Genomic DNA, 15,300 nt, shown 5'->3' with positions numbered 1-15,300 from the left:
CCACGTTGGCCGACCTGCCTCGATGCGCGCGCGCTTCTGAACCGGTTTTGGGGACTGGGGGGGGATGCAGGGAGTAGACTGACCTGCTCTTGGCACTCGGCTTGGTGAGGAAATAGGAAAAGAATTTCTGACTGCGAAGCTGGCAGTTCCACATCGAGATCATTCTTCGTAGTGGAACAAAAAGCCTCAGCGCCCCCAGCCTGGATTCCTGGCATTCCTCTTGCCGAAGGGGCCCTGGAGCGCTTAACGGTCCTGCTTGGAGAGAGCTGGAACGGTGAAGGTGGTGGTGGTGCAGTGGGGGAGTGGTGAAACGATGGGGCCTGCTTTTTTCATGTTGGTTCAGCTGTGTCGAATTATTAAAGTAAGGCTAGACCTGTTCTCTCCCCTGCACAGTAAAAATCTGTGCTTTTGCACCGAGCCAGAGAGGAGTTAAAAAGGTTTTAGAACTTGCAAAAAGAAGAGCAGGGGGAAAAAAAGGCAGACTGCTGGCCCGCGAAGCTGGGTCCAGTGTCTTGTGCCAGCCACGATAACCCGCTGCATGTCTGTACCAGAGGAGCAATGTTTCTGAGTGGGAAGTATTGCTCAAGATAGACTGTGCCTTGGAAAGGCAGTCTCGGGTGGTCCGTTCGATTCCCGTCACTTGAAGTGAGGATGCTTTGGCTCCATACGTAGCTCAGATGTGTTTGGTTCTTGGGGCTGGTCCTGAGCGTCCACCCCAGATGGCTCTCGTCGCCGCCTGGTTCTGGGGCGCTGCGTGGGCGATTTAACCGGTGCCAGACTTAACCTGGCGGCTTCATTTTTCAGAAGGGAAGCCGTATCCGGGGGGTACTTGAGTGCTGCAGTTGCCATTTGCTGTCATTTCGCTTTTCAGGTGCAGGATGTTGCGCTCAGGTTTGTTTCTGATCCTAGGGGTGGATTTTACGTGCGACTGCCAGCAAAGAGGGGTCGGCAGCATGGCAGAGCAGAGATGCGTTTTGAGGCGCAGCCCTGGGACTCGGGAGGGCTGTGTTCGATTCACAGGCTTCCTCTCTGACCTTGGCCAAGTCTAAAGGCTTTCAAAGACACTGAGCCCCTGCTGCTCTCTCTGATGTCGGGTTGTTGTGGGTGCGCGGCGCTTCTGAAAGTCCAGCCTTTAATCTCCCTTGTAAAACAGAGCTCGGTTCCCGGGGCACGGGGAGGAGAGGGGAGTGTGCGCGAAGCTCCGACACGCTAGCGATGGGCACTGCGGAAGCACGTGGCAAGGGGCCGATCTGTATTCAAATAGACTTTAGAAGCATTTTTGCTATAAATATCAACGGGTTTGTATTTTTGGGCCTTTTGGTAGTTCATCTGGAAGGCGCAGCAGGATGTTGGTCTTGCGGGGCACTATTCTGCACTGGGTCGGTCGTCCCTTGGAGAGGCTGGCGGCCAGGAGACTGCTTTAAATGTGCCCTATGTAGCCGCTGTAAATGTAACCCGTGAAGGGGAGAGGGTGGCGTGCTAGGTCGGCATGTGGTGCCCGGGGCCTGGGAGCGGTGGCTGCCCAGGGGGAAAAACCCGTCTCTGGTCTCGAGGCGGGGGAGAATCGCAAATCCTATGATGACTTTTTTTTTTAACCGATTGCTCAGCCTGGCAGACCCGCTTCCGCAGCAGCGTCGGCGAGGCTGGCCGGAGGCCGCGAAGGGTGAAGCCGCTCTGCCCGCTGCCCCTCGCCCGCCGGCCTGCGGCGGGGCGGCTGCGGGCCCCGGGGGAGAGCGGGGCCCGGCTCGCCCCCGCCCTGGCACCCGCGCAGGGGCAGCTATTGTTGCGGCGGCGCGCGCCCCCTTTCCGGGGGGGAGCCCGGGGCCGGGGCGTTGCTTCCTTTTGTCGGGGGATTTGCACCGTGCCCGCCCCGCGGAGGCGGAGCCGGGAGCCCGGGGCGGGGAGGAGCCGGCTGGCGCGGGGCGGGCACCTGCCGGCCCGGGGCGGCCCCGCGGCTGGCAGCGCTGCGGGCAGAGGCGCGGAGCTGCCCCCGCCCCCCCCCCCCCCGCCGCCTTTTGTTGCCGCGGGCAGAAGTTTGGCGGCGGCGGGCGCTGGGATGCGTCCCGCGGGGCCGGGGCCGGCGGCGCGGGGGCGGGGCGCCGCGCCGGGCAGCCGCCGCCGCCGCCGCCGCCGCCGGAGCTGACGGGCCGGGCCGAGCCGAGCCGAGCCGAGCCGAGCACACAAAAGGCGAGGCGGCAACTTCCGTGCCGAGCGCCGCCGCCGCCCCCGGCCATGGGCTGCTCTCGTCGGGGCCCGGGCCCGCCCGCCCCTAGCGCGGCCGCCGCCGCCGCCGCCGCCGCCGCCCGCTTCCATTTTTGGGTGCGTTTCGGGCAGAGGATTCCTGCGGCCGCCCTCCGGGAGAGCGGCCCGGCGCCCATGCCGTCATGGCTCTGAGACGGGGAGCCCCGGAGTTGGCCCCGCACGAAGAACTTCCTGCGTTTGAACTTGCGGGCCGATCCGCCGCGCCGCGCCGCGCCAGCGCCCGGGAGCGCGGCTAATTCGGAGCAGCTGGACTGCGCCCGGCTGGGGCTGGGAGGAAATGAGAAGGACTTGGAGGAGCCTGGGCTGAGCCCCCGGGAGAAACGGTGCCTTTGTTATCAGAGAAGGGCACGCTCGGGGTACATCCAGGCTTCAAACTCATCCGCGGCTTCTGTCGCGAAGGAGGATGGGGAGCAGTTGTTGAACAGGAGCTGTCATACACGGATGATTTTTGCTGACAGAGTTGCAAGGAGAAAGGAACGTTACCTTCCAGCAGCAACCCCGGGAAGGAGTTCTTGGACTTGGGGGGGTTTTCCACCCCCCCCACCCCCCCAAAGGACACGTGCTTTCTACCGGCTCTGGACCACTGGCATCTCCGAACAGGCGATGGGATGCGACTGGAGGGGGGGATCCTTGCTGCCATGGAAATTTGCTGCTCGGGGGATTGCTGTTTGAGTGGTGCGGAGTACAAATCTGGGGGGCCAAGCCGCGTTTGGGATTACAGCGTGGGATCGAGAGGGCTCTGAATTGATGCAGGATGCATTTCTTCTGGCGGTGGATGAAAAGTTAACAAGGTTTGTTTTCTTCCTTCTCAATTGCAAAAGCATGGGCAAGCCACTAAGCAGGCCAGACTGTTTACGGCAGAATCCCACTTGCCTGGGGAAGGGAGAGGAAGAGGACGGGTATATAGAGGATTGCTATGTCCCCCAGAGGTCTATATACGACACGATGAGAATAAACGAACAAATTGATCAGGGATCTAAGCTGAATCAGCCCTCAAAAAGCACTCTAGATAAGGTGGACAGCAGTACTATATCCAGCAATGGGACTTTAGGAGCATCGAATGTCTTTGAGTCGAGGGCGCCGGAAAGCAAAAAGTTAGACGAAAGAGTCATTTTCGACGCGCTGAAACTTAGCAGCGATGTCTCCAAATCTGCACCAGCTCCACCCAGAAGACGGCCAAACCCCGAGAAAAAGGAGAACGTGAACAGGAGATCGTGGAAATCGTTTATGCCGCCAAATTTCCCTGAATTTGCAGAAAGGATCGAGGCCTCCTTGAGCGAAGTCTCAGAAGCTGGTGCTTCTAATGCTTCGCTACAAGACAAAAGGGAGTCGAGCGCTGCGTCGGCGGAGAGCTCGGGACGTCTGGAGCAAGGGGAGCCCGTGTCGGAGTCGCTCACGCTGGAGCACGTCTCCAGAGCTGGTGGCGCAGACGCTCGGGAAGTGAAACGGGCGAGCGACGACGGCTACGAATGTTCCCAGGATGAAAGCCAGCCGCTTCTGAACCCAGCAGAGACCAGCATGCCCGCTGCACGTGTCTCGTGGAGCCACAGGCTCTCGAGCGCGACGTGGCCCAGGACCAGGAAGAACATCGTCAAGGGGAGCCTTAGTGACGGGCACCAGGAGACGCTGGAAGCCAGCGAAGCAGACTGCGCGGTGGAAACTGTAAACCTCTCTCCCTGCCTAAGCGAAGAGCTTCTGGACTTGGGCATGAATATCCTCATCACCCCCAACCTTAGAGAAAAAACTGAGTCTGAGCTGAAATTTGAGGAGGATGAGAGATGGATAATGATGGAGGCTGAGGAGTGGGAGGAGGAGATGCTGTCAGAGAGAGGAAAGGCTGTTCTGCTGCCAGATGAGAAAAGGAACTGTTGCTTAGCAGATATTTCGGAAGAAAGGGAACAATTAACTGTTGCAGCCGTGACAAGAGAGACAGCAGACAGCAGCTCTGCCAGTGTCCCGGGGACCTCTAACCACCCAGCTCCACGCCAAGTATGCTGTGGTGATTCACCGCCCCATGATAGCTGCTTAGCTTCTGTTCCCCAGGAAACGCGCAGGGATTTAAAGCGCGCTCTCCCAGCGCCCGCGCGTGAAACCGAGGATGTGGCAGTTCAGTGCGAAGCCGAGGACTTTGCTCCAGATCCCAAATGCTGCGCCAGCTCCCTCGTCCCGGAGCAGTTCTCCGACACGGATTCGGTGCAGATGTTTCTCGAGCTAGAAGAGCAGTGCTTGAATGACGAGGAGGGCGATGGAGCTGCCTCGGTTGATGCGGAGGCTCGGGTCCCTACGGGAGGCTCGGCGGGGTTGGACCTGCTGCCGACCGGCCCGGAAGCGCGCCGGCACGCGGCCGCTCCAGAAGCCAGCGCGTCAGACTCTGTGGTGGTGTCTGATCTCGAGGACTTTGATGCCACGTACAGTTTCCAGGTGGGGAGTACAGGAGAGCCCGCGACAGAGCCTTCCTCCGAGCACAACACGGCCGCCGTTACCCAGGCCGACTCGGAGGAAGCGGTGACTTGGAGTCCCAGCATTGCAGTGGAGACCATGTCACCGCAGGTGCTGTCCCTGGAGGATGCTGGCGACTCTGAAACCGACCCCCTGACAGATCCCGAGTCCGGGGGGGGTTTGGACTGTGCAGTGACAGCAGCTCCTGAGGCAAACGCACTGCACCCCCCTGGCTTGGAAGGAACAGCGCTTCACCACGGAGTTCCTGCGGTAGGGGACGAAGATGGTGGAGCCCCGTGCGTCGCCGGCAGCGAAGTGGAGCTGACCTGGGAGGGACGTCCGGGACACGCGTCCCCAGCCTGTTCACGCCACGCGCGGCCGTTGGCTCCTGTTGCGAGGGCCGAGGGCCCGCTGTCCCAACGGGGTGCTTCCTTGCCCCGAGACAAGATGGTTGTCAAAGCGGAAGATGAACACGACCCACTTGTGTCCGAAAGGACCGACTTCTCCAACTGGGGCGTCTCAGAACTGGTTTCTGAGGACGAAGTCTCAGACTTGGAGCAGGACAGCAGTAGGTTTGAGGGCCAAATTCACGACACCGAAAGTTTCGATAGTCACTGTTCCCAGGCACCTTTCCAAAACGATTCGCTCTCGGAGTGGGGCTCCGAGGCACGAATTGAATCCATGCAATCTGTCGAGGACCTGAGGTCTGAGATGGAGCCTTGGCGTCAGCAGGTGCTGGCGGACGGGCCCGATGGCTGCGACGAGGTCTCCGCACATGCCTGCGTGGGTTGGGAGGCAGCATCGCAAACAGGCGTGCAGGTAACGCTGGACGTCTCCACGCTAGCGGTGGACATCTTGGAGCCAGGAGACCTGGCCGCGTTGTTTGAAGATAGCCAGGCAGATCCGTTAGTAAGCGGTGTCGCTGGGAATAGTCTCTCTCCAGTTTCTGCGGAGCACGTTTCTGCTGCTCAGTCTCGTGCAGGAGAACCTGCCTCCATGGTTGCTTTCAACGAGGAGCTTTCAGCCACGACCACTAGCCTGGAGCAGCTGGGCACTGCCGGGCTAGACAGCACGGAGGAGTTTCCACATGTATGGCCAGCTGCAGAAGAGCCTGCCCTTGAGTCTGAAGTTCCAGCAGTAAAGCTTTCTGGTATGGTGCTGCCAGGTCCAGAGGAGTTTGCCACCCTTGTCGTGGCGTCTGGTATAGCAGGTCTTCCCCCTGACGTTCCAGCAGCAGAGGAGTTCTCTAACATCATCGCATCCAGCACGGGGGAGTTTGGCATCACGGCTGACCCCGGCTCGGAGGAGCTGGAGTTTTCTAGCATCATCGCATCCAGCACGGGGGAGTTTGGCATCACGGCTGACCCCGGCTCGGAGGAGCTGGAGTTTTCTAGCATCATCGCATCCAGCACGGGGGAGTTTGGCATCATGGCTGACCCCGGCTCGGAGGAGCTGGAGTTTTCTAGCATCATCGCATCCAGCACGGGGGAGTTTGGCATCACGGCTGACCCCGGCTTGGAGGAGCTGGAGTTCTCTAACATCACCGCATCCAGCACGGAGGAGTTTGGCATCACGGCTGACCCCGGCTCGGAGGAGCTGGAGTTTTCTAGCATCATCGCATCCAGCATGGAGGAGTTTGGCATCACGGCTGACCCCGGCTCGGAGGAGCTGGAGTTTTCGAACATCACGGCATCCAGCACGGAGGAGTTTGGCATCACGGCTGACCCCAGCTCAGAGGAGCTGGAGTTTTCGAACATCACTGCATCCAGCACGGAGGAGTTTGGCATCATGGCAGACCCCGGCTCAGAGGAGCATGCTTTCAGAGCAGCTGGGATGGAGGAGCTGACCGCAGCCCTGCCATTCATCAGGGAAGAGGAGCTTGCTGCTATACTTCCTGTCCTGGAGGAGCCTTCTGCTGCTGTCCCCACACCTGTAGCAGCATGTGCCTCTATGCACAGCGCCAAAATGCTCGCTCTTGCCACCTTGGAGGACTCCGCAGCTCCAGATCTCCAAGGAAAAGAACTTGCTACTGCAGCACCTGCGGGGAAGCAGTCAGTGCCCGACACAAAGGGGCCTGCTGTCATGCTTCTTGTTGCTGATGGGCCCCCTGCTTTAACAGATGGATTAGTTCCAGATAACGAGGTATTTGTTACTCAGTCACTAACACAGGGTGTGCCAGACACAATCACTTTATTTGGCCGGGGGGAGGGGGAGGAGGGGAGGGTGGAATCTCCCCCAGCCATGATTTATTGGTAGTCTGCGGGATGCACACAGTAACCGCCATCTCTTCTGTCCACGCTCTGCAACCTAAAGGTTGAGGTAGCTTCCCTTCCTTCCTTCCTCGAGAGCTGGAGGGCAAGTGTATAGTTTAGGGAGACCCAAAGGTTGTCGTAAGTATGGGAGGTAAAAGAGATTTGCTTGATTATGTAAAACTTTTCAAATGACTGGTTTATTGAAATACATGCTGCTCCCTCAGAAATAAATTATGGATTGCTTCAGGAAGATTTTCTTCTCGCTGGTCGAGCTGGGTAGTTGCAGCATTTCAAGTAGAAAATTTGTTACTAGAGGAAATGGCGTGAAGCAAATTGGGTGAAAACACCACTTGCATCGTGTTAATGCCTAGGGGAAGCTTTGTTTGTTTGTTTGCGCAGCAACGTCCTGAAACACCAGGAAAAAAAAGGAGTCCAGTTCCTTTTGGCATCGTAAAACCCACTTAACGTGAGAATTGGTTGCAACGGGGCTAGGAGTGTACCTTTTTTCAGTTTGTGGTGTGCCAATAACTGAAGGCCCATTTACAGCCACCGAGGTTAGCAAAATGATCACTTAGCAGTCATCACAAGTTACTCAGCACATCAGCCCGATTCAGTAGCAGTTCCTCATCCTTTGTGCTCTGCCACCCATTAAAAAAATTCACAAGCACCACAGATTCAGAAAGGCTTTGAAATAGAGGTGGGGACATAGGACGGCAGAGCGGAGAGGTCGGTTTACAAGGAGTTTCCTTCGCTTGAAGTGCCAGGCTCTGCCACCCCGGCCAGTAAATTAGGAAAGGAAAAGCGACATGAAGGTATTGACATCATGGGGCTGTTGTCTGGATTTACTGCTTCGGTTTCATTGTTGCCTCTCCAGTGGGACTATATTTTATAAGAAATCTTTCCAGTTGTTAACCCCTTTGATCCAGCGATGGTTTCACTACCGCTCGTGCAGTTGATGAGCGCAGCGCTTGCATCAGGGGAATGCCGTGTAATAATAAATAAGACCTTTATTAACGTAAAGGTAACGTTCAAGCAAAATGCTCTTCCAGGTTTGCATCTCGTCCTTATGAAGCACATCGCCTTTGAATTGTTGGTTCCGTCAGAGCACCAGCGGAGGATTGCCGAAGGAGGGCTGGCTGCATTTGTGTTCAGAGATAAAGGGGTTAAGGAGCAGAGTGAGATCACAGGATGCAGTCATCCATGAGATGAACAAAGTAGAATGCAAAGAGAGTCTCTGGAAAGTATTTCTCAAATGGAGAGGGACATGTATCTAAACAGATGCAGCCCCTTTACAGGCTTGTTCACAAGATACAGCTCCAAGAACCCGGCTCTTCGCATAGTTCTGTGCAAAATCTAGATTGCACATGAAATGTTTGTTTCCGAGTTGAGTCACAGTGAGGGGAAGTGAACTAAAACATTGGACTCTTTTGTACACACAGAAGAACAAAGGCATGAAAAGTATTTGCGCTTAACATTGGAGTTGCTTTTTAAAATGATCCTTGTGAAACGGGCTTTGCTTTCTGGGCTTTCCTTTGCTATTGGTAGATATCAGGGACTTTGCATTGGGCTCCTGCAAAAAAACACAACCCCAAAACAACACAGTTTTAAAGTCTACTTTGGTTAGAAAATGACAAGTTTAACATTTAAGGCTTAGGCCAGCACATCAGAAGAAAGAGGCACTGTGCACTCCAGTCAGTTTTTGCATGCCTGACTTATCAGCACCTGATGAAGTGAACTTGGGCTCACAAAGGCTTGTGCTCTCTCTCTCTGTATATCTTATTTAGTTAGTCTGTAAAGGTGCAGATCTGCCCTGCCTTCTGAGTGATTTCAGACTAACGGGGCTAACTACCTCTGTCTTACCCGTCTGGGCCTTTCATGTGTTCAGCTGCCTTTAAGCAGGCAGCTCCATATACGAGCAGTAACAACGTGTTCGGGGAATCAGCGATTTCATGTCACCATCACTTCTTATAACGGGAGAATAATTCTGCACCAGCACACAGCCCTGGACAGTCTCCCAGTGCGCTCTTTAGTTTAACATCCTGGCACAGGCCCATTCTGCAGCTAAGTTGCTGAACTTCAGCACAGAAGACTACATCTCTGCTTCATTTTCAAAAAAAAAAAAAAAGAGAAGCTGTCTTTTCCAGGCAGAGTTTGACTGACTTTTATCCCTTCGGAGATAAAGCAGCTGTCTGGTGTCCAGAAACCTTCTCAAACCTTAATCCGTGCTTTGCTTCTGGAAAGGGTTCTTTCTTTTTTTCTTTTCTTTTTTTTAAAGTTTTGCATTGTGTCTTTGAAATGAACTGTTTAAACGTTGTCGACGTCCACATCCTCAGATACTGTCTTTTTTTTAAAGAAGATAGTTGAATAAGAACGAAGGCGGCTGTCTCCATTCTTCTCCTTCAGCCTTCCAGACGCTGTGATGGAGGAGAGCAAATAATCCTTTCCAATCTTGCTTCATCAGAGTTTGACCTGCGAGCTGTGTTTGCTGGCAGCCCGCGGCCCCAGTATAAACAAAATCTGCATCTATTTCCCATTTTTGGAGCGCGTTCTTTGTCATGCGGCAACAGAGCTGGTTCTCCTCCTGCTTTTTTGCTCGGAGTTTGCTTTTCACGTGCCTCTGTTTTCTGCCTGATGTGGCCTTGGTTTGCTGGCCTATCTGGCTGAGGCCAAAGGATTGCTGTTGTGGTGGAAAGGAAATGAATGCAGGTGGCTACAGTCTGGCTTGTCATCAAGTAATTACAGCAGATTTGAAGGTTTGATAAGGGCACTTATCTCCCTCACGAAAACAGGATTTTCCCAGCTCTCTCTGCTCACAATAGCAAGGTTGCTTCATTCCCCCAAATTCTTGTTGTTTGAAATGCTTCCCCCATAAGGTGTCCAGATTAGCCTTGTGCCAAATATGTGGTAAGGTCTCAGATAAATGACTAACCCATTAATCGTCCATTGCCTTTGTCTTGCTGCCTTTGTCTTTAGAAATGCAGTTAGTTTCCCAGCGGCTTAAATTTCAATCATTAACAAAACCTCATGCCTAGCATGTCCCAGTTCAGCCGCATCACTTGGAGGCGCTTTGATTCCTGCTGTTAAACATTTGACCGGGTCTTGGGTGTTAATCACAGTTGGCTACCTTTAAACTTTTGATAGTTGTGACTTTTCTGTCTCTGGAACCCATGCTTTGAAAATGGGATTGAACAGATTGAGATGCAAAACATTCAGTGGCCAGTGACACCCACAGACAGTTGGAGTACTCCTTGCATGTTATCTAAGAAGCTAACATCCTTGAATCATGTAATTGCAGCATAGGAAACAAATGGGGAAGGCTGGCTCTGGAGAGATGGCTGGAAGCCTAAAATGCGTCTTTTAAAGTACGGAGCTGTGCTGAGTAAGGACATAAAGGATGAGCAAGTCTGCTTGTAAATATGCCTGCTTCCCCTTTCTTGTCCAGATGTTTCAGAAGGAGCAAGTGGATCCCCTTCAGCTAAAATTGCAGCAAGTGAATGGAGTTGGCCAGGGCCTCATCCAGAGTGCAGGGAAAAACTGTGATGTGCAGGGGTTGGAACATGACATGGAGGAGATCAACACCCGCTGGAACACTCTCAACAAAAAGGTAGGCATTCTCGCCTTGCTTTGACCGAGGGTGTGGCGTGATGTAATCGTAGGTTTGCTGCGGCCTCGATGAGTAGTTTGAGCAGGACCAAAAGAGGTCGAAAGAGCCGTTGAAACATAGAAGAGTAACCTAGCAATGGGGAATTGGTGTCTTCTGTTTCCTGGTGGAAGCTGAGAGCGCTGCGCTTCTAATGATGTGCGTGTTTGTACGGTGTAGGTGGCACAGAGAATCGCACAGCTGCAGGAGGCCCTGTTGCATTGTGGGAAATTCCAAGATGCCTTGGAGCCATTGCTGAGCTGGCTGGCAGACACCGAGGACCTCATCTCCAATCAGAAGCCTCCATCTGCAGAGTACAAAGTGGTGAAAGCCCAGATCCAGGAGCAAAAGGTAAGCAACAGACTTGGCAAACTCCATAGAGGATCTGGGTGCACAGGACCTGGAGGCAAGATGTAGAGTGGGAGCGCAGAGTGCTGCTAGGGGCAGAACACAGCCAGGAATCACCTGGATTCATTTCAGATGAGAAAAAATAGCTGTGACATCAGATTACTGGTGTACAGCCACCAATCTGCAGCTGCAGCTTACCTGCATCCGAGTATTATACTGCATCGTTCCTGGTCTTGTTATCCATTTCTGCTGTCTTAACAGTCCAATTGAAAGTGTTATATATACCATACATAATGAATGTATGTTGTATTATACAATATGTTATATATTAATATACAATATATATTTATTAATACGGGACATGGAGCTGGCTCTGGCATTCCAGTGGCATTTTATCAACACGCTGGCTTCCTTCTTGGTTTGGTTTTTCTTTTCCTTCACTTATAACAAACTTGTTTTTCTGCATGCCAACAGCTACTGTGTTATATCCGGTTCAAGGAAGTTTTTCTGTGTATAGTTGCCTGTGTTGGAGTGTGAACAAAATATATATATACAGATAAGAAGGCTAGCCAAACACAAATAGGTCCTTTAAAAGTAACAAGCACAGGTTACGAATCAGTGTTGTTAATACTTCAGTGAAAAGTTTGCATGTGTCAACAACGGTAAAATAAAATAAGAAGTTTGAAAATATTTATAGTAACCCTGTGATCAGCAACACTGTTTTGCACATGAGTTTTTTAGAATGGGAAGTTGGAGAGAACATTATCACTTAACCTGAACAGTTGGAGTGAATCCAGGCAGGATCTCAAGTTTCTCTGTAAAACAAAAGCATTTCAGAGCATTTTTTTGGTCTTTGTCTTTGGAAAGAAGAAAACCTCACTGTTGACTCCCTGAGCTTGGTTTGGTTTCATCCCAGTGCTTATTAATGGTTTTCAGACACAGTTAAAGGTTTGATGTCTCCGGAGGCAACAGCGGCTCTTCTGACTCAATTTAGTAACTTGGTGACTTTTTCCTCTCCTTTGTTTTACCGTTTATGTAAAAGCTGCTCCAGCGGCTGCTCGATGATCGCAAGGCCACTGTGGAGATGATTCAGGCAGAGGGTGGGAGGATAGCGCAGTCAGCCGAGCCTGCAGACAGGGAGAAGATTGTTTGCCAGCTGGAAAGTCTTGAAAATCGATGGGCAGGATTGCTCAGCAAGGCAGCAGCCAGGTAAGTCAGGAGAGTGGGAAGGGCTGGTTTCATTTCCCTTGAGCTTTGCAAGGGGCGACATTCCTTTGTGCCTGCTTAGATGATTCCAGCAGGAAAGCACATGATGTGCTTTGCCCCCATGTATATTTTTTTCCCTGAATTAACCTAGCATCTTTCTGCTGCAATCCAGTCCCTACGCACGAGATTTTTAAGGTTCAGGACAGATGTGGGGCACTATTTGTGAGACGCCTCTGATGCTGCTGGAATCTCTTTATTCATTGTAAGCCATTGGTAATAGGCAGTGTAAGCCAGAGTCAGTCTCGGTGATCTGCTTCATCTTTGTATTAGGTAGTGTAATACAACTTCTTTTGCAGCCTACAAGGATCTGTGTTCAGATTAGTTTACAGAGCTCAACTTTTTGCACACGGTAGAGGCCGATTTATGAATAAAAGGATACATTTTATCATTTATTATTTACACTGTAGTCCATTATAATGAATCCTTGTAAGCTGCTTTGAGTGGTGGAAGCTGTGGTGCTTGTGTTTGTTAACTGTTTTTAGTATGCATTAATGAACCAGCTGATGTTCAAAATATTTTCTGCTAACATAGCCCTTCAGATTTGCAGCTATGTTAATCCACTGGTCAGTCTTGTGGGCCATTTTGTAATCATGGGGAACGCAACATTTAGAAAGTCCAGTGAGATTCCTTTACTGAAATATCCTGGAAGCAGTGATCAGAAAAACATGAGATACCAAATGTGTTTTGGGAGGGTGAAGCAGATGGCATAGTTTATAATGCTGTGGAAATGCTTAGACGAGATTAATTCCCTTCACAGGGTGCGTGTTATTTTTATTCCTTGGAGTTTGACTTTCTGCTTCAACCACAGTGTATATTTACACCTTTCTGCTGCCTGAATCTCATTTACAAGATGCACATGGCTGCATAATGTAATATAATGAGGTGCAGGGCTGTCCATAAGGGCCAAATCTACTTACTGATATTTGCAATTCTGGTGGGGATAAGTGGGCTGCAGGCTTCAGAGCTGTCAGTCTGACGTCTTTCACCAAACTGCCTTTAAAAGCTTGACATTTGGATGTTAGCAGTCACTTTGGGGGTCTCTGCGTGATGATGCCATTAATGATAGAACAGCAGTATAATGGCAGTCTTTTTCTTGACTTCAATGGAAGTTGGACTGGACCCTAAAGCAACATCTGGGGAAGGAGGCTTCGTCTGCAGTTTGTGTGGAATGTGGTGTGTGTTTGCATTTCCAGCTTGCCTGACAAGGTGTTACACCTGGTACTGAACAGAGGTACTTCTGTTCCTCTTTCCAGTGCTTTGTTTCAGGGTATTTGCACTCTGACCCCTGTTTCCATTGCAGTGCATTAAAAGTTTCCTAGCGCAGCACACTATTTACAGTGACATTAGGTTGCTCCGTCCTCAGCTGTTTTGTTATTGTCTTGACGTAGGCAAAAACAACTGGAAGATATCTTGGTTCTGGCTAAGCAATTCCATGAAACCACGGAGCCTATTTCAGACTGGCTGTCTGTGACCGAGAAGAAACTGGCCAACTCTGAGCCCATTGGAACTCAGACGGCCAAAATCCAGCAGCAGATCACTCGTCACAAGGTAGGAAATGGCTCCCATGCCGTGCGCACAGTACTGCTGCGTGCAGTCATTTGCCGAGATGTGCTTGGGTGGCCATACCCGCTGTCGTTAGACTTATGTGAATGAGATGACCAAGGGTGTGCACAAAGCAGTCTTCAGAGCAGTGGGAAAAATTGCCACACGATTTCAGAAATTAAGCGGGGAATCATGACACAGGAGTCCCGCTGTTTGCTTCTGGCCATAATATAACATATGTGAGAGTTGCATCTTTCACCACTGGCTCTCCGTGGACAAATGTTGTGTATTGTTTTAAACCTGGTATTTGATACATGTCATGCCTGTCCCCAGGAGGCGTTTATCTTTATTTTGTTCATTAATTACATTTGTTGTGTTTTCATTTTTTCAGTTTTTATTTCCATGTTTCAACCCTTTTGTTTCTGTTGTCCGTTTTTCTTTGTTTGTTTGCCTTCGTCATCCGGATTTTCAGGCGCTAGAGGAAGAAATAGAGAGTCGTGCCCCTGAGGTGAAGCAGGCAGTCAGCGTTGGGCAGTCCCTCTCGTCCCTGAGTTGCCTAGCTGAACGCGGCGTGCTGGCAGAGAAGCTAGACACGCTTTGGGCCCGGTACAGTGAGATTGAGGATCGGTGCTGCCGGAAGGCAGCCTTGCTCAATCAGGCCCTGTGTAACGCTAGGCTCTTTGGGGAGGATGAGGTGGAAGTGCTCAACTGGCTTGCCGAGGTAGAGGACAAGCTCAGCTTGGTCTTCGTAAAGGATTACAAACAGGAGGTCCTGCAGAAGCAGCATGCTGACCAGCTGGTATTGCCATTTTCCATTCTTTCACCTTGATTGCTTTGTTTTACTCTGTGTTGACTGTTTTGATCCATTTTTTGAGTTTTTCTTGACTTTAATTTTAACCAGCACTAGGACAGGTTTCTGTTTCCCCCCGCCCCCCCTCGTCTCCCTCTCAAGATTTAGAGAAAGTAAGCTAAGGTTGGACTACACTTGATGACCCTTGAGGTCCCTTCCAGCCTTAAACTCATGGGATGGTTCATACATCAGAACCAAAGGGCACTCAGAAGAATTATTCCCTGGTGGTTCGTAGAATCTGAATGGTTTGCTCCCTCACCGAACAAGGTTGGCCACCTTTTCCCTTGAAAATTTCCAGCCCTTTTCTCTTTGAGTAAAGGGAGTAAAGTGTGGCAACAAATCCCAGGCCAGTCCATCTAACCCCTGCAAGCTGAAGAGAAAGGTCACGCTTTCTCTGGGATCGATGTCCTCTCTCCAACGTGCAGTGCTGAAAGGCCTCTCCGTCGAGGTGGGTAACTGCTGTTGGCTCTTTCCATTCAGGCTCTGAATGAAGAGATTGTGAACAGAAAGAAGAATGTGGACCAAGCCATTAAAAACGGGCAAGCGCTTCTGAAACAAACAACAGGTAATCAGAAGAAGGGACTAGATTCTGACCCTCCTGAGACCCCCCACCCTGGGCACGTCTCACAGTCGCCGCTTCCTCGGTCAAGCTTCTGCCTTAGAAACCTGGCTGCTGTCAGCTGCAATAATTTGTTGAGAGG

The 15,300-nt window shown here is 51.8% G+C and overlaps 1 protein-coding gene across 11 annotated transcripts in view; it reads left to right on the top strand.

Annotated features, from left to right (window-relative positions):
* MACF1 (microtubule actin crosslinking factor 1) overlaps positions 1-15,300 on the top strand; it is a 225,318-nt gene that overhangs the window by 166,398 nt on the left and 43,620 nt on the right. For all 11 annotated transcript variants that reach the window (XM_090058664.1, XM_090058667.1, XM_090058656.1 and 8 more), the window contains 6 exons: positions 10,396-10,557; positions 10,774-10,944; positions 11,984-12,150; positions 13,596-13,755; positions 14,222-14,548; positions 15,080-15,164. In XM_090058664.1, the coding sequence (XP_089914790.1) occupies positions 10,396-10,557; positions 10,774-10,944; positions 11,984-12,150; positions 13,596-13,755; positions 14,222-14,548; positions 15,080-15,164 (1,072 nt within the window). The remainder of the gene's footprint in view (positions 1-10,395; positions 10,558-10,773; positions 10,945-11,983; positions 12,151-13,595; positions 13,756-14,221; positions 14,549-15,079; positions 15,165-15,300) is intronic.

Source organism: Crocodylus siamensis, chromosome 7 (genome assembly GCF_052110815.1).
Source record: "Crocodylus siamensis isolate JL-2025a chromosome 7, ASM5211081v1, whole genome shotgun sequence".
NCBI classification, from domain to species: Eukaryota; Metazoa; Chordata; order Crocodylia; family Crocodylidae; genus Crocodylus; species Crocodylus siamensis.
Note: the sequence above shows the minus strand (reverse complement) of the source record. Positions and strands in the feature narration are given on the sequence as shown.